At 36.3% G+C, this 19,488-nt stretch overlaps 1 protein-coding gene across 4 annotated transcripts in view; it reads right to left on the bottom strand.

The window, feature by feature from the left end:
- The window catches only part of USP47 (ubiquitin specific peptidase 47), a 115,228-nt gene that overhangs the window by 75,472 nt on the left and 20,268 nt on the right, over positions 1-19,488 (bottom strand). The window contains exons 1-3 of one of the 4 annotated variants that reach the window (XM_037026376.2): positions 10,627-10,750; positions 8,870-8,929; positions 3,036-3,239 (exon numbers count right to left, since the gene is read on the bottom strand). The exons of 1 other annotated variant lie outside the window; for it this stretch is intronic. In XM_037026376.2, the coding sequence (XP_036882271.2) occupies positions 3,036-3,239; positions 8,870-8,890 (225 nt within the window). In that variant the 5' untranslated portion in view covers positions 8,891-8,929; positions 10,627-10,750. Of the gene's footprint in view, positions 1-3,035; positions 3,240-8,869; positions 8,930-10,626; positions 10,751-19,488 lie in introns of those variants that run through there. 2 more of the 4 variants (XM_037026374.2, XM_037026375.2) reach the window with 2 other exon arrangements.

Here is a 19,488-nt window from a genome sequence, read left to right as displayed (position 1 = left end):
TTACCTTCATAAACGTTTCTGTGTATACAAGGTAAGTAGGTTGCTAAATGGGTTAGGTTTTCAAAGAAGTATACATGCAGCATTGTGCAGTAAGCAGGTGGCAGTATACTTAATAGAAATGTATAGTAACCCCAAAAAAGAAATACAAAAATTCAGAACTGAGAACAGTCATAACTGAAGAAAGAGAAATAGGCAGTCCTGATACAGAGCTAACTGAAGCTACTGCAGATGTTAATTTAGCACATACTTTTTGAGTGTCTAACAGGAGTATCTACGGAGGATAAAAAATACTATGAGGTTCCAGGCAAAAAGATACTTAGATTCTACCAAATGGACTGACATAAATGAAAGATTACCACAATAAAAGAACACAATGATAAATGGCATTGTAGAAGAAAAAGTGCAACAGAAGACAAAGAGAAAGATTACTTTTAAAGTGACATAAGAAAACATTAAGTAAGGCTTCTTAAAAGTAAAAGATAAATAGGACTTGGGAAGAAAACATAGGCAAAACTCTCTTGAATATAAATATGAGCAACTTTTTCAAGAACATATCTCCCCGGGCTAGGGAAGCAAGAGCAAAAATGAATATGCAGGACTATATCAAACTAAAAAGCTTCTGTACGCAAAGGATACCACCAGTAGAACAAAAAGGCATCCGACAGTATGGGAGAATATATTCATAAATGACATATCCAATAAGATGTTGACATCCAAAATATATAAAGAGCTCACATACCTCAACAAACAAAAAGCAAATAATCTGACTAAAAAATGGTCAGAGGATCTGAACAGACACTTCTCCAAACAAGAAATTCAGATGGCCAACAGACACATGAAAGGATGCTCCACATTGCTAATCATCAGAGAAATACAAATTAAAACCACAATGAGATATCACCTCATACCAGTTAGGATGGCCAACATCCAAAAGACAAACAACAATAAATGCTAGCTAGGATGTGGAGAAAGGGGAACCCTCCTACACTGCTGGTGGGAATGTAAATTAGTTCAACCATTGTGGAAGGCAGTATGGAGGTTCCTCAAAAAAACTAAAAATAGAAATACCATTTGACCCAGAAATTCCACTCCTAGGAATTTACCCCAAGAATGCAGGATCCCAGATTCAAAAAGACATATGCACCCCTTTGTTTATTGCAGCACTATTTACAATAGCCAATAAATGGAAGTAAGTGTCCATCAGTAGATGAATGGATAAAGATGTGGTACATATTCACAATGGAATATTATTCAGTCATAAGAAGAAAACAAATCCTACCATTTGCAACAACACAGATGGAGCTAGAGGGTATTATGCTCAGTGAAATAAGCCAGATGGAGAAAGACAAGTATCAAATGATTTCACTCATCTGTGGAGTATAACAACAAAGCAAAAACTGAAGGAACAAAATAGCAGCAGACTCACAGAACCCAAGAATGGACTAACAGTTACCAAAGGGAAAGGGACTGGGGAGGGTGTGGAGTAAGGGAGGGATAAGGGGATTAAGTGGCAACATGACTAGCACACATAATGAGGGTGGGGGAGGGCAAGGGGAAAGCCGTATAGCACAAAGACAAGTAGTGTCTCTATGGCATCTTACTATGCTGATGGACAGTGACTATAATGGGGTATGTGGGGGGGACTTGATAATGGGGGGAATCTAGTAACCACAATGTTGCTCATGTGATTGTATAGTAATGATGCCATAATAAAAAAAAGGCAACACTAGAACTTCCACGGTGATATAACGTGCAATTACCTAATTTCAGATTAAATATTGTTTCTCTTTTTATATCTTTTTGGACTACCAATGTTACTGATCAGTTTCACAGGGAAAAAGTTGATTAATTTAAAACACAGTTCTATACTTAAAGAAAACCACAAATATATTACAGAATAGAAAGAAAATACCATGAATTTTAAAGGCAAATCACGCAATATCAAACACATATCAAAACATCAAACTGATTCTCTTATGGAGCCAATTAAAACTATGCCCACCAAATACCACAGGGATACACTTTCAATTTCATTTGCCATTAGATGTATTTTCCTGGAAAACTTAAGGGCAGCAAATGGCACAGGACAGAAAGAGGCGATATAAGCAAAAGCATGGAGATGGAAAACTATGGACATTTGAGTTAAGAAAATACATTAGTCCAGTATCTGGGAGTAAAGATTACAAAGACTTAAAGGAGTAATTAGAAACTTGTCTTGAATGCTAACCCAGAGAATCTGATTTTTAATCAATGGGCAGTGAGCAGTCATTGAAGGTTCCTGAACTGGAAGGTGACATGAATATTATGATCAAAAATGACTGAAGATAATCTAATCTAACAGTAGTATACAGTATGAAGTTGGTCTGAGAGACAGGAAACAAGACTATTTAGACTACTCTAATAGTACAGATGAGATCCAACTTAATAGTCTCCTTTGCTCCTCTGCCATGCAAAACTGACTAATCCCTCCTCTTTTCACTCATAGTAAACTCATGTTAGTGTAATTATCTATTGATACATCTGTCTCTACAAATGGACAGTGAAATCTTTGAAGTAGTAGTCATGGTACCACCAAACTTCTTGATCAGGTTCCTACCACTCTATCTGGTACATAATCTGTTATTATTGGGTATACATCTCCATTCCTCTTTCTACCAACATTTTTTTCTTTCCCAAATATCAGATTATAAAATACATGTGATTATATGTCTTTTTCATGGAAAACTATTAACAAATATCATTTCATTCAGTAAATGGAAAATTTTCTTTAGTTGATACAATATTATAATAGTCATCTTACATGAATAAAAAAACTGACAAAATGACATCATGTAACCTTTAGGATAAGTAAATGTTGAATCCAAAATAAATGCTAAGGAACAAATGTAGTTTTTATAGTTTTGCTTATGCTATTAAAGAGGGATTTAATATACTCATTTAATATATTAAGGATTGAATACACTCATTAATAACAACAATAATGACTATATTATTATTAGCAGCTTAGAAGAGATGCTTTAAGTCTAGGGTTTTACCATATCAGCAGTACTGATTCCATTTCCCAACACCAAATCAAAGGTTCCATTTATGTAGCCTACTTTGTCGGCCACATCTTCAAAGAGCTTTCTGAGAGGAGTAGAAGCCGGTAAGTTTAAAGTGATCCGTTCATTTACTGTCTTTGAATTAGTAGTATCTTGTATTATACATAAGACTCTAGGTTCTTCAGCAGCATTGTCTATCTGAAATTAAAAAACAGGAACAAAAAAACCCCTGTTATTTATCTTAAAAGGAAAATGCAACAATTATAGTTAGCCATATTTTCTATGACTAAAAGTTTAAAAATCCTGCAAAATATTTTCTCTGTGCTAGTATTACTGTTTTGTTATGCCTGAAATACACTCTAAAGGATATGTCAATTATGTAAAGCAACATATATGTTTGCTTTAGAAAAACTGGACATACTTAAGAATCAAGAGTCACTCTGTGGATGTTTGCTTTTGCCTTTCAAGGTTGTAAATCAATGGTCAACAAGCCATGATGACAATATACCTGAGTAATTCTGGGCTGAAAATAATAAATTCTGATTCTTTAAATTATGTCATTACTATGCTAGCAGTTAAGTCAAACATTTCTGGGTTTCCTAAAGAAACGGACTGTGTAGAAATGCAGTGACAATTGTTCAAGACTGCAAAACCCTAACTAAGGGCCATAGGCAACCAGGCCTTTCTGACCTTTACACTGCTGTACCTATATACCAGATGACCAAAAGCCCCATCATCAATGTGGTGGGAACTGACAGGCTTACCCAAACAAATCAGCCAGCAGAAGAAGGAAAAGCAAGGAAAAACACTTTCAATTACAATGTAGAAGGGAGTTAAGGGTCACAATGCTCCTTCCTTCTTTTTCATCTGGTGCATAACTCATTAATTATCAAGACAAAAAATTTTTAAAGGAGACATTCTAAAAAAAGCTACACCCTTCCTCAAAGCTGTTGAAGGACAGTTTTGCTTTTCCACTTTGCATAGATCAGTAGGCTTCAGCAACATCAGTGGAAGTTCTTACTGTCCTTCTGTAATGCCCAATTCAATGAAGGGTGTCATTATTCTACCAGCTACTGAAACCAGATAGTTGAGCATCTTCCTCATCTCCTCACCTAATAAAATCACCAAATTCTATCACTTTTACTTTCTGGATATCCTGAACTATCCCCTTTCTCTTTACTCCTGCCTGCTTTGTTCCTTTCTATTCTAGAATCTTATTACACCAAGATGATGGCAATAGCTTCCTGAGAAGTCTAACTTCTTCCAGTCTTAACTTTTTCCAATCCAGAATAGTATTTAAAATATAAATCTGATCATACAATCTCTTGCTTTCCCTCTAAGTCAACTGCAGCATTCATTTATTTGGGGGACCTCTCACCATCCCATCTCACCATAGTAGGCTTTTCAGAAATATGAACTGTACAAACTGGTGCTACATACCACAATTTCTTTCTTTCCTCTTTTTTACAATAATACTACTCCAACCTTTAACTGCTTCTAAATTAGCCATTTTTGTATTAGAATTATTATCACTAACTAGTACTGAGGGTAGGATAGCCACAGGATTTTTTGTTTGGTGGGGTATTACAATTTGTTTCTACCACATACTATTTGGGGTTTATAAGAGATTATTTAAATTAAGGTTAGTCTAATTCATTTAGAACAGAAACAACCTGCTATAAAAGAAGTATAATGTTTATAAACAGATTGACTAACACCGCATTTCAGATACATCAAAATGTTTACTAAATAAAAATATTTAAAAGTGAAAAGGAAAATACATTTCTATAGAATATACCCAAGATAATAAAAGAGCATCACTAATAAGGAAAAAAAAACATTATCTATAAACTTTAGGTGTTATATTAATATGTAATGGATTGTTCTATACATTTTTATCCCAAACTGAGAAACATAAAGTGGACCATTTTTAAACTCTGATTTATTATAAGAGAATGAGCAACGCAAACTAAATTTCAACTACAAAAGATGCAATTTTAGTTTTAGTAGCATTACTTCAGAGGTAGATTCAAGTTTTTCAGGTAAAAATACTATAGTGGCCAGACTTTAAAGCTTCAGACAGGTTGGAGGTGATGGTCCAAGATAGATGACCCTACCAAAAAATTCAGAAATCAGAAGTGCTGACATAGCAGTATACACAAGAAAGGTGATGTAGTAACATCATATGGCCAGGCATAAGCAGTTCCTGGTTCTTTTCACATATGTATGTATGTGCATATATACATACATGCACAAGATACAGGCATTCCAGCTTCCTCTCCTTCTACCCAAAAGCGTGGGGACAATTATCCTTAAAGGAATCTCATCCAAAGAGTAAATATATTATAGTAAATAGAAAATTAAATCTCAGGTGTCTCTTTTATTCTTTTTAATGACAAGAGCATTCTTTTCCATGCATTGCATATAAGTAATTTGCCCTCTTTTTTCTTTTTAAATAGGAAGAATATAAAGGAAAAGTGGAAATCATCTGTAATCCCATTACACACAGATAACTGTATTTGGTCTATATCCTTCCAAATATTTTCCTACACATACACACACACACACTTTTAAAAACACAAATATTGGGTTAGAATATAGATGCTGTTTTGTAACTTCTTTCTTGACCTACAAACATGTGGTGTAATCTTTCCCTGTCCAACTTTTTCTAACTCATTTTAACAGTTGAATAGTATTTAATTACACAGATTAATAATAATGCGCTCTAACAACTCCATTTCACTGACTCTTAGGCTAGACTTAATTATGCTTAAGAAATAACTCTGTAATGAAAAACCTACAAAAATTTACACATTTTTCTGTTTCCTTAAAATTCCTATAAGCAGAATTTCTGGGCTAATAACATTTTACTCTTGAATTCAATTCTACGATAATTTAAACAAACAAACAAACAGAAGCTGTACTCTTCCTTTAAGCTCTAATTCACTTGTAAATCCTTTAGCTTTATACCCAATCTTCTGGCCCCTTTTTTTATTTCTAACTTAATCTAATATACGGCTATCATCCATGGACTAAATCTAAATTTTGATATCACTATTGACATCACTAATCACACTGAGGTGAAATCTCTCTCTTCCCTTCCACCCCTAATTTGGGAACTGATAAGAGAAAATTATTTTTTCAGTTCTCAGATATTATCAGTAAGGTGTTCCAATAATTTTGCAACAGCTTTATAAGAAAAAAACGTCTATAATATTATATTAAACATGCAGATACACAGAATATTTAAACATAAAAAGGTATTTCTTAGAATTGGGAAAGTAGGGTAGCTATCTTTCTTCTTATTATTTGGGACTCTACCTCTGATTAATCCTGCTTATGCCCAAAGAAAAAAGCAGCAGCATCCTGAGTTAAGTTAAAGATAACCAAAACTTCTTAGCTTACTTCTCTCCTTTCTTTTTCCTCTTCCCATGAATCTGAGCTGGCCTTGTGAGCAGCTAGGACCAACAGAATGTGACAGAAATGACACTGTATGATTTAAGGTGGGACCTTAAGAAATCAGCAGCTTCTGCTTTTGCACTTCTTAGAATCCCTCTTGTAAGCCAGTCACCACAAAAAAATCCAGTTACCCTGGGACCACCATGTTGTGAGGAATACCCAACAATCCACAAAGAGCGAAAGTGGTCACATTGTGCACTGGGGTGCCTGATAAGTAGAAATGCCTTTCTGGACATTCCATCCAAAGCCAGTTACCAGCCAAATGCAGCCAACTAATGATCATCAGTGATACCACCTGGAACAGAAAAACTACTAGCTGAGCCTTTGCCCAGAACTCTTCCCAAAGAATTGTGAGCAAACAAATTAATCATTGTTTCAAGCCACTAAGTTTTGGGATAGGCTCTGGAGAGCAATATAAAACAAAACCACACCTAACTACATTTAATCTCATGTAAGCACTCATTGGCAAGGATGTGGTGCTGGTAGTAGTGGGAAGGGTGTCCACTTAAGTACTAGACCCAACATTAAGGTAAGGTGTCTGGAGGATACATCATAATTTAGGGAAGGGAGAACAATTTTTGAGTCAAAAGTTTAGTGATGAATAAGAAAAAACAGGTAAGAAAGAATAGGTACAAAGTTTGAGAAAGCATAAAGTATGTTTACTTGGGAAACATTTAATATATCTTATGTGAACTAGTAGAGGGGCACAGAGTTCTCTAGAAGAAAAATCTAAGCAATTACAAAAAAAGGTGTAAAGTATAAAACTAAAGCTACTTATTTTATGGACAATTCATAACAACATTACACTTGGGAAAATAAGGGGAGGTAAGCAACAGCTATATTGATACTATATATACTAAGAATGTGTTCTGTGTTTGTCTATACTCACTGTAGAAACAAAGTTAGATTTTTCTAACAAAGCCTGAAGGAAGAATCCTTGAAAAAACAAAGCAAAATAAGAATAAAACCACGTCCTATTCAAAAGGTAAAATGTATTAGGATAAAAACATTGAAAACATATTTTTCTTTCACAGATAGGCTTGTTGCTAGGAACATCTAGAAGAGGTCAACATAGTTCTTCTGTCTAAAGAATTTCAGAACCTATTGAAGGCATGTTTGTCTCTTAAGGTATCTTGTCTCTTTTTCTTGTCATTCCTAATAGTTCAAAGTCAAACTTGAGTTTTCTGAAGTTAACATCACAATTTTTATCTTATAAAAAAAATACTTCCAGGTGTTTCTTATTAAAAAACACAGAACAAGGCATATAATTGATGGTATATATTCATGATGGCATTAGCATGTAGAAACAAGAGCAAACAAAATTCAAAGTTATAAAGATTCACGTTTTTGTAAGAAAAAAATTAATTAATGTAAAGAATTTAGAAACATTACAAAGGGATTTCTTTACCACTGAACTTAATGTCAACCCATTTTCTCTCAAGATTTTCTTCCTTTCAATGTTATTACAAAAAATCTATGGTTGCAAACTTTAAAATCCACTTTATCTATGTCTTGGTATTGGAGTGGCTATGAACTAAGAAATTAGGCCTTAGCACATTACCCTGGTTAGTATAGTGCCAGAGATTAAAAAGAATTAAATTGATGGTGTGAATATTTTTGCTGACTGAAATTTACTAAATTTATCAGCCTCATTCAGACTGTGCACTTTTACTTTAATAAGTGACAATTATGGGTGTCCTAACGTCTATGAATAAAAAGATTATTTTATTTTTAAGATTCTTCCTCCACTCCATTCCAGCATACCTCCTTTCCCAACCTCCCAGCAAACTCTTGATGTATGATCTTTTTCTAAGTAGTCTCTTGCCACAGATCACTTGGAGAGGAGAGAAGAGATTAAAGGAAGAACCTTGAAGAAAAAACTTAAGAGCTAAAGGGACATGAGGAAGAATGAGGTATTAAGTGAAGATTAGAATGGGATACCACATCAGAACAAAATTTAGGTTTATAATCCATACAGGCTGTCGGGAATGTAATAGTTTTAATTCTTCAAATAAGGTTTTTGGGTTTTGACTCTCTAAATTATTAGATTATTTAATCCTAGCACTATTAATATTTCAGAAAATAAAAAATATTGGCAAAAAATAAACAACTACCATACCCAAAAACCAAAACAAAGAGTTTGGCAGTTTTTACATCAGTTCCCCCCCCCCACCCCCAATCACTTGTTAAAAACAAGGGACTGTCATCCACACGTTCATTTAAGTTGACTTTCTTTTATTACAGTTGGGTAGAAATAAATAGGCCAACACGCATAAAACAAGACATGCCTTGTTATTAAGTAAAAATACTAACATGCTGTTATTTGCTCTGCTGATTATCACACTAAAGCAATAACATCAGCAGTCTACCTGTAAAAATTTCTTCTTCATTTCATCAAAGATATTTTGTCTGCATCTCCAAAACACATCCTATGGTATACAAGAACAAAATGAATTACAAATTATTTCTTTAAAATAAAGAGGTAAGATAGTGTATTGAGAACAATTAACCTAAGGACATTTTGCAATAAAATATGTATTAATTAAAGTATTATTACACCATCTAAGATTTAATTTATAAATTAAACTTTTTATCTTAGGCTTCAATTACTCTTTTAAGGTTACTGAAAATCGCTATAGTAATAAAGAAAATACTAACACGAAAAACAATCACATTTTAATGAAGAATGGTAAGCTTAAGAATTGTGTATAAATTAAAGTTCTAAAGTTCCACAATACTTTTCCCAGTTTTACTGGGATATAATTAACATATAATATCATAAGAGTTTAAGGTGTGTGACATAAAGATGTGATACATGAATATACTGGAAAATGGTTACAACAATTTTAGTTAACAACCATCATCTCACATAGCTACAAATTTTTTTCCTTATGAGATCTTTTAAGATCTACTGTCTTAGCAACTTCGAGATATACAATACAGTATTATTAACTATAGCCTCCATGCTGTACATTACATCCCCAGAACTTATTTATAACAGGAAGTTTATACCTTGTGACCACCTTCACCTATTTTCCCCACCCCACCTCCTAACTATGGCAACCATCAAGCTATTCTGTTTCTATGAGTTCAGAATTTTTAGATTCCACAAATGAGATCACACAATATCTGCCTTCCATCACATAATATTTTGAGTCCTTTAAAGGAGCTCTGCATGGAAATTAAAAAATCCCTGATTTTGCTGGTTTACAAATTTGGATTTTTCACATGAAAATATTCTCAAACTAAGGCTGCTTAACCTTACCCCTTACAGCTATTTTCTCTTAATATAAATATTTTCCTTATTATGAAACAAGCTTATCTTAGCAATTAAGAAAATACAGAAATGTTAAAAGGAAATAAAGATAACCTATAGTCAAGAGCTAAGCTCTTGAAAACTCTTGGTTTTAGATCATTCCAGATTTTTTAATGTAGATTGTTTTCCTTCACTGTCTCTAAGAAAAAAAAAACTAATGGATAAGGTACTTTTTATCACTTGTAGTAACTGGGATACTATTCAATGTTGATTAAAAAAAATGTATACTATCTGCTTTTATAATAGAAACATTTCTATTATAATAGCAGTGCATAGTTTTTGACAAGCAACTCTAAAATAAGCCCCACAGCAATTATTAACAATTTGATACACATTCTATCTCTCTTTCCATTCAATGCATATATCTGTTATATAGAGATTATTAACCAAAAAGGATTGTCTGTACATCACTATTTGAATTCTGCTCCTTGTCCCTCAACACTCATTCATCTTTCTGTGCCAAAACATTGTTAAAACTGCAGTGTTCCATTATATAGACAGACCATAATTTATTTAACTAATCAATAATAATGGGCATTCAGATACTTCTAAATTTTCACTACAGCTTGCTTATTTGTACAATTATTTTCCTGAAGATAAATTCCTAAAGCATTACTAGATCAAAGGTTGTGAACTCATTTTTAGGATTTTTGATACTTGGTGCCAAATGCCATCTCTCTCTTCCACAAATAGGAATTGACGTGTAATTATCTATGAAACACTGGTTTAGGTGCTGAGAAAATAGCAGTGAATAACCGAATCTAAACTATCAGACATCCACCAGCCCTGGAGCCTTTGCATGTACAATACCTGGAATGCTCTTCTCCTGGATGTCCTCACCTTCTTTGTTCAAATATCACTGTGGCAGCCTTAAAAATTCTTTGACATATCTCCTAGCAAGAACAGGAGTTTAATTCCAGTGCCTTTAATATGGGCCAGTCTTAGTGACTTCTGTGATACACAAAATGTGTTACAAGGCTGGGTTAATAAGGCATTATGACTTCCTCCTGGCTCTTTCTCAGATGCCTGCCCTGGGAACCTGGCCACTGTGCTATATGGTAGCCAAGCAGGCACATGGCAAGGTCATGTGTAGATGTTCTAGCTATCGCCCAAATGAGATCCCAGCAGGCAACCAGCATCAACCACCACATATGTGAGGAAGCATTCAGATGATTTTAGCCCCCCTGCCTTTCAGTTGTCCCAGATGATGCTCAGCAGAGCAGAAACAAATTATTCCAGCCCAGACTTGCCCAAATTGCACATCAGTGAGCAAAAGTTACTAGGTTTGGGGGCAGTCTGTTATACAGCAAAAAGTAACTGGAATAGTCAAATTTTCAATATAGTCTTTTTCTCACCATCCTATTCAAAATTACAATCGTTTTGGTATTCTTCATCTCCCTACCTTGCTTCAGGTTTCCCCAGAGCACTTACATAGTCACCTGATGTATTTATTTCTATTTTACTTGTTTACTGTCTAAATAAACTTCCATATGAGACAAGATGAAATAGCAGACTGGATTTACCCTCCCCACCTTAAATTTAAAAAACTAGATGAAATATATGAAACAATAGTTCCCAAATGTTATTAAAAAGCAGGTGACACAATTCTCCAATCACTGTGAAAGCAGAAACAAACAAAATAAGACCTTTCAGACTTCAGTGCAGGGAAGGAGAACCCAACGTCTTGCCAGTGGGTCTAAGCCCTGGCAAGTTCACTACGGATTCAATGGGACCAAAGAATGACAATGGAACAGAACAGTTCTCGGGCTGAAAGGGTTTGTTACCTGGCGATAGATCCAGCACTAGAATTATGTCTGCATCCAGCAGTCTGCAGGTCTGTAATCCTCCTTGTCTCTGCCTCCGCAGCAGTCTCAATCTCTTTCCTCAGCGCTGCCACCACTCCAGTCTCTGCTCTCCTGCAGCCCCGCAGCCGTGCCACTGTGTCACCCAGAGTACTGGGCGAAACTCTTTATATAGAGTTAATAGCAACGTATTGCCCACACGTGTGTAGTGAGCTAGCTGACCAGGGCCAGGTGAGAATTCTGGCCACAGAAGCCTTCACTTTTTCCACACTCCACCCCTCCAGGATTCTCACCTCTCAATCTATGTGCCCTCAATTTTCTACAATGGTCCCTGTGCAAGGAAACTAGAACACAGTAGCCAAATTCCGTAACAATAACAGAGGCTACAACAATATATAAATAACAAAAACTACAACAAATTATAATAACCCTCAAGCCTGAGATGATACATTGCCACCAAGTGGTCATCCTGGCTGTATTCAAACCGATTCTACTTAAATGAGTTAACCAAAAGAACCATGAGCAGGTCTTACAGTATCCACCTCAGCCTCTCCAGCAGAAAGTCTTGCAGACACACAGGCCAATCTTATTGCTTTGTTTCTGGCTTCTGCTTCACCCTCAGCAGCCGGAACTTCTGTTCCGGTCTCAGTTGATGCCACAGCTCCAGTAAGATTCTATTTGACTTCTGATCCAATTTCTTTCTGTCTGCTCCTGCCTTTATCAAATCAGCCCAGATATGGGGCCCTTTAAATTTTTCCTTCGAGTAGCAGATCGAATTTTCCTTTTGTGCTTTCATTGCTTGAGCCTGAGGATAGAAGAAGAGCATGGAGTCTTCATGACCTGGGGAGGGGGCTGCACCTCTCCTGGAGGAACCCACGGTTGCAGAGTCTTTATTTTCTTCTGGGCTTTCCACCAGCTTTCAACAGGGTAGGATTTCAACATAGGAGGGGCTGATGCCTCTGGCACTGGCAGGCCCCCCACCCCTACCTGTTCATCAAACCTCCGCTCCTCCATTTCTGGGGCTGACAGCTCCATTACATCCTTCACCTGCCCCATGGCACCTGCAGCCTGCACTCTCGGGTTGCTTCTTGTCGGGCCACTGCTCCTCTCGTGCTGCTTCCTGCCACGACATCCTTTACCATTTCCACAGCGCCTCGTAAGGACATCACTTCAGTCATGAACAAATTTTTTACCTCCTCAACGGCACCTCACAGCTCATGGACTTGTGCTGCTCTTCTCATGCTTCCTGTAGGAGGGCGTCTTTCTCCCTTACAGCCTTTCTCAATATTTTGAGAAGAAAACTCCCCACCATTCCCTGGCCTCAGGGGCACTCTGTTTCTCTAAGGAATTCCCTATATTGCTGAGGGCCAACTTTACTGCCTCAGGCGTTGCCTCCTCCCCTTCCCAGTCTCAGGGTGGGGCCCAATCCTGTAGGAGGCGGGCCACGTCAGACCACAGGTCCACTGGGGGACACTCGAGTGTCTCCCCATCCTCAGATGCAGCCCACTCAAACAGTCCTCCCATGAAGGCAATCTGTTCTCTTCCTTGGTCAACAATGAATCCTAAGGACTGTCACCAATTGTCTTGCTAATGGCTCTCAGCCCCAGGCAAGTTCACTATGGACTCAATGAGACCAAAGAATGACAATGGAAAGTCCACGACTTGTTCTCCCTGTGATAGGTTGAGCACTAGAATTACATCTGCATCCAAAAGTCTGCAGGTCTATCATCCTCCATGTCTCTGCCTCCGCAGCTGTCTCAGTCTCTTTCATCGGTGCTGCCACCACTCCAGTGTCTGCTCTCCTGCAGCCGTGCGGCTATACCACAGTGTCACCCAGAGTACTGGGCAGAGCTCTTTATAGAGTCAATAACAAGGTATTGCCCACATGTGTGTGGTGAGCTAGCGGACCAGGGCCAGGTGAGAATCCTGGCCATAGGAACCTTCACTTTATCCACACTTTATCTCTCCCTGAGTTGAAGAGATAAGGTTGAGAGTTCAAAGGGGCCAATTTAGCTAGAATTTACAGAGAATAGTGGAGAGAAGAAAGCCTATGCATACGGCAAGCTCAAAATACCTGCACAGTAGTTCTTGAGTATTCAGCTGAGTAGGCATCAGCCTGTGCAAGTTAAGAAACTATCTGAGGCAGGGGAAAGAACCACAGGAAAGAACCCTGGAGCTCACTAGAGTTCCTACCATCCAGAGTGAAACGAAAACTCAGAATGCACAAGGCATCAGATAACAGTACTCAGGAGAGTATTAACTCAGTTGCGGGGCCAAATTAGGCTCAGTCTAAATGCTACTCTGGTTCAATCTTACAAAGTTTAAAAGCAAGTCTCAAAAGGATCAAATTGTTTATAAGTAAATTAACTGTATCTGAGAACAAAGCTTAAGAACATTTATGGGAATAAAAAAATGCCCAGCCCTCCTTCAAAGTAAAAATCACAATGTTTAGCACCTAATAGAAAATAAACAGGTCTGCAAAAAAAGCAGGAAACTATAACCCATAACAAGGAAAAATAATCAATGTAAACTAACCCAGAAATGACATAGATGATACAATTAGTAGACAAGGATATATAAAAGGTTCAGAACTATATTCTGTAATTTAAGAATTTAGAGGAGAGTATGTTAAGGAAAAGCATGGAAGATATAAAAAAGATCCAACTTAAATTTCGAGAGATGAAAAGCACAATACCTGATATGAAATATACAATATATGGGATCAAAAGATTAGGGACCACTGAACAAAGATTAATGAACTTAGCATGACAATAGAAACCACCAAAAATGAAACATAGGAAAGAAAAAAATGACAAAAAAAAAATTGAAGACAATATTCTTATCGGAAACCAGAGGCCAGAGGGAAGTTGCACAATATTTTTCAGGAGCTTACAGAACATAAAAGCTAACCCAGAATCCTCTAACCAAAAATGTCTCTCAGGAATGATCAGTAATCGCTTTTGTAATCTATCAGGATTCAAGTCATTCTCAAATGAAGAAAAACTAAAAGAATTTGTCTCCAGTAAAATTACTCTATAGGAATGACTAACAAAAGTTCTCTAAAAAAAAGGAAATGATATCAGGGGGCCTGAGAACATCAGGAGGGAAGAACACAGCATGCAAAATATGTTCCCTTCCTCCTGATTTTTATTCATCTATACCACAGATACTACTAAGCAATTAAAAGGAACAAACTGTCAATACATATACAACCTAGATGAACCTCCAATTACATATTGTTTAAAAAAAGAAGTCCAGAAAGTTGTATACAGTAAAATTGCATTTATACAACATTTATGAAATGACCAAGTATAGAAAATTACATTTATACAACATTTATGAAATGACCAAGTACAGAAATGGAGAAAATTTAGTGATTGTCAGGGGTTAAAGAGGGGCTGGGAGTGGAACGGAAGTGGGTGTGGTTATAAAAGAGCACCACGAGAGGTCTTTGTGGAGATGAAAATGTTCTGTATTTTGATTACATAAGCATCAGTATCTTTGTTGTGATACTGCACTATAGTTTTATAAGATGTCACCATTTAGGGAAACTGAGTAGAGTACAGGAGGTCTCTTTTATTCCCACAACATGGATGAATCTACAGTTATCTCAAAATAAAATACTTAATTTAAAAAATAAGCCCTACTTACTAGCAGTATTATTCTACTCTTTCACCTCTCTTTCATAGAGACTAAAAGAGGATTGCCTGTTTTAAACCTTGGAACTGAGTGGGGATGGGATGTGGTGTGGGAGTAGTACTCTTAAGAATGTGTACCCGCAAGCTGGCCCTCAGCTGATTTGTAGCCCCAATTCATATTGTCTGGGTGATATGAAAACCCCAAGCCAAGAATTACACTAAAAATGATTCTACAAATGGAAGCAACCTAAGTGTCCATCAGTAGATGAATGGATAAAGAAGATGTGGTACATATACACAATGGAATATTATTCAGCCATAAGAAAAAAAACAAATCCTACCATTTGCAACAACATGGATGGAGCTAGAGGGTATTATGCTCAGTGAAATAAGCCAGGCGGAGAGAGACAAGTACCAAATGATTTCACTCATATGTGGGGTATAAGAACAGAGAAAAAACTGAAGAAACAAAACAGCAGCAGAATCACAGAACCCAAGAATGGACTATCAGTTACCAAAGGAAAAGGGACTGGAGAGGATGGGTGGGAAGGGAGGGATAAGGGGGGTGGGGGGAAGAAAGGGGCCATTAAGATTAGCATGTATAATGTGGGGGGAGGCACAGGGAGGGGTATGCAATACAGAGAAGACAGGTAGTGACTCTAGAGCATCTTACTATGCTGATGGACAGTGACTGTAATGGAGTTTGTGGGGGGGGGAATTGGTGAAGGGGGAAGTCTAGCAAACATAATGCTCCTCATGTAACTGTAGACTAATGATACCAAAATAAAATAAAAAATAATAAAAAAAAAAGAAACCAAGAAGTAATGTAAGATGATAACATAAAGGGAAAGTGAAATCTAGTGAGGGGTATATAGAGACTTTGTACTATCTTTGTAACTTTTCTGTAAATCCAAACTTATTCCAAATAAAAAGTTCATTTGAAAAAAAGAAAAAAAATGATTCTACAATAATAATGCTGCCAGGTCATTTGCAGAAACATATTTTTATGGAAGAACCCACCTTACAGTATTTTCATAATTACAAGAAAAATGAATTGCTCTATTTTTTTAAATCAGTGAATACGTAAGAAAAAAGGCACCATGAGTGAGTCAGCAAAGAGTAAACAGATGACACACGTAAAGGCTTCAATATTGGACCTATCAGTCACATATAAAATAAGTATGTTTAATATGCTCCCAGAAATAAGAGTCTTGAAATTAGGAGTAGATGATAGCAATTAGCAGGGCTTAAAAGTACCAAACAGAATTCCTAGAAGAATATAATAAATATTCTTTTATAAAATACCTAAAAATAATAAAATTAAAAATACCAAGCTTAAAAGTGTATTAAAAATATTTGAAAAAAGAATTAACTCCACAGTAGAATTAAAATTTTCTAAACTTTTAGTGACATTGAGATGTAAAACATAAGGACATTAAAATGAAACATGAAGGATACAGTAAGAAGATCTAATATGTATCCAGGAGGAAAGAGAGAGAAAATGGAAGTAGAGGGAATATTTAATATTTAAATAGATAATGCCAAAGAACTTTCAAGAACTGATGAAGTACACCAAATCAGTTTCAAGAAACCCAACAAACCTCAAGCAAAGTAAATAAAAAGTTTAAATAGAGACAGAGAAATGAAATTACTTTAAAATAAAAAACAATTAGACTGACCATTGATTTCTTAACAGCAGAAATGAAAGACAGAAGAATGGAGCATACCTCCAATGTTCTGAAAAATATTAAGTTAAGACCCAGACCCAGACTGCTATATACAGCAAAAATGTCTCCAAGGGGTATAAAAACAGATTTTTATGACAACACAGATGCTTGTTAAAAAAAAACCTTTAAAAAGTTATTCTCCTTCTTCTTCAGCAGTTCTAATGCCAAAGTATTTAATGCTTTGCTGTCTAAGAATCTTTTCTGAAGTCTAGAATCCCAGTCAAAGTATGACTGTGACCACAGGAGACACTCCAAGTGAGCAGCACCCACTTGAGGCAGGTTAACTCCTAGACCCTTGCACCCATAGATGCTGGTACCCATCATCATTACAGGAGGCTACAAAAGCTTCAGGGATCAGATGCTGTCAGAATGTTAATGAAAAGACATGAAAAAAGGTTGTTTCCACTTCTGTCTTCCTGTTTATATTATGGGAAATTATATTTCACAATAACCTCTCAAAAAAAGCTATAGACAAAGGGGGATTACTCCCTGATAAGATAAAACTAACTGCAAATCACTGATTAATGCATGCTTTAAATATCCTTAATTTTGATCATTTAAAGGGTGTCAGATGATCAGCTATGGAAGTACATTTTTCTGATAATATTCCTTTCTCTTAAAAAAAAAAAAAAAGCAGTTCCTGTGTGGTGATCTCCAATAAGTTCTTCACAATGGTATAAAGGGCATATCAAAGTGTGGGCAAAGGGTTAGTTTGTGTTTATACAGAGGATCAAAGCCTAATTTGGCTACCCAGAAAACGAATTAACATACGATATGAAGAAGAACTTCCAACATCAACATTCTCTGGAAGAGTCATTCCAGAAGATGATCATCAAAAAACTTCAACAAACATCCTGGTGCTGTTGCAGTTGTAGCTGCATTCATCCCACCGGTTCCTGGACTTGCCATTGGAATGAAGAAGGAGATATCTAAGCTGGCCTCTGCATACAGTAAAACAACAAATATGACTGGATCTATAATGTCGGAACTCAACCAAGAATTAGGAGAAGTGCAAGTTGCAGTGCTCCAAAATCTTGCGGCTATAGACTATCTTAAAAGATATGGGATGTGAACAGTTTCCAGGAATGTGTTGTTTTAATTTGTCTGATTTATCTCAAAATATTCAAATTCAGTTAGACAATATCCATCATATCATTGATAAGTTTTCACAAATGCCTAGGGTGCCTAACTGGTTTTCTTGGTTTCACTGGATATGGCTGGTAATTGTAGGTCTGCTTTGGTTATGTAGCTGTATTCCTATTATGTTAATGTGTGCACGCAATTTAATTAGTAATTTAAAACCTATACACGCTTATGTTACACTACAAGAAGATATGTCAAAGAAATAATCAATCTTCCCATGTTTTCTTCCGTCTGCTATTTCTATAGCTTCTCTTCTTCCTTCATAATTACAACCCCTAAGTAGAATTCGTGCCTCATATCGAAATTACCGAGTATCATAATTCTTCCAAGTGGTAAAGATACCTCAAGACAAATGCTGGGCATAGAAGCCACAGGGTATAAATCTGCAAAAAAGTAAAAAGCTAACCTTTTCAAACAATATTGCTTCTCTCTCACTTGCCAACTTTACATTTCCCTGTATGGCCCCGGAAGATGATTTGTCAGCCAGAGACGGGTAAGATTCCTCAAGGGAGGAACAACCTAAGACAGGTACAGTCACAGGGGGGCCATCAGGTGAGAAATTGGGGATCAACAGCGGTGAGGTTTAGAACCTCACCCCCGTTTTGAGAGAAATCTTATGCTTCCGTGGATGTTTTGTTCCCCTTGTCTAGCTTGGATTAATACTTAGTCTATAGGCACACACCTGATCATCTACATTTGCCCTCTTACAGCACTAAACTATGTATTCTACCTTTATCTTGCACCTACCTACCACTTCAGAATTTTATTAAAAATAATAATGATAATAATAATAAGGAAGAAATGTGGGATTCATATATAAATCAAGTATAAAAATCAAATGAATAATCATAATTGGCCTGATTGTTTATAGTTCATGATGCGTGATCAAAACAGAAAGTTTCTGTGGTGACTGCCCTTGCACTGTTCACCATGTAAGAACTTATTCGCTATGTAAGAACTTGTTCACCATGTAAAAACTTGTTTGTTATGCTTCAGAAAATTGGAGACTGTTGAGAATTAGGCTTGGGGTTGATTAATGATTGTGCATTGAGTCCCCTATACAGAATTTTATTGTTGTTAACAACCATATGATCGATAAATATGAGAGATGCCCTCTCAAAAAAAAAAGCTATAGACAGCAAGAAAAGTGATCCTAGAGGGAAGTTGATGAATTCTGCTCTACCCACCTACCCTGATGACAGTGAAGCATATCTGATTTCTTCTAAACTACTGTAGCACCATAATCCTGTGGTGCCACAATCATGTCCACCATAATGACAATTTTCTGGAAAAAATACTGCCAGCTCAAAGTACATACAATGCCTAAAAACAGTCAACTCATATATTGCCAGCTAATCAGAG

Source organism: Manis javanica, chromosome 11 (genome assembly GCF_040802235.1).
Source record: "Manis javanica isolate MJ-LG chromosome 11, MJ_LKY, whole genome shotgun sequence".
Lineage (NCBI taxonomy): Eukaryota > Metazoa > Chordata > Mammalia > Pholidota > Manidae > Manis > Manis javanica.
This window is presented reverse-complemented; position numbering and strand designations above follow the sequence as displayed.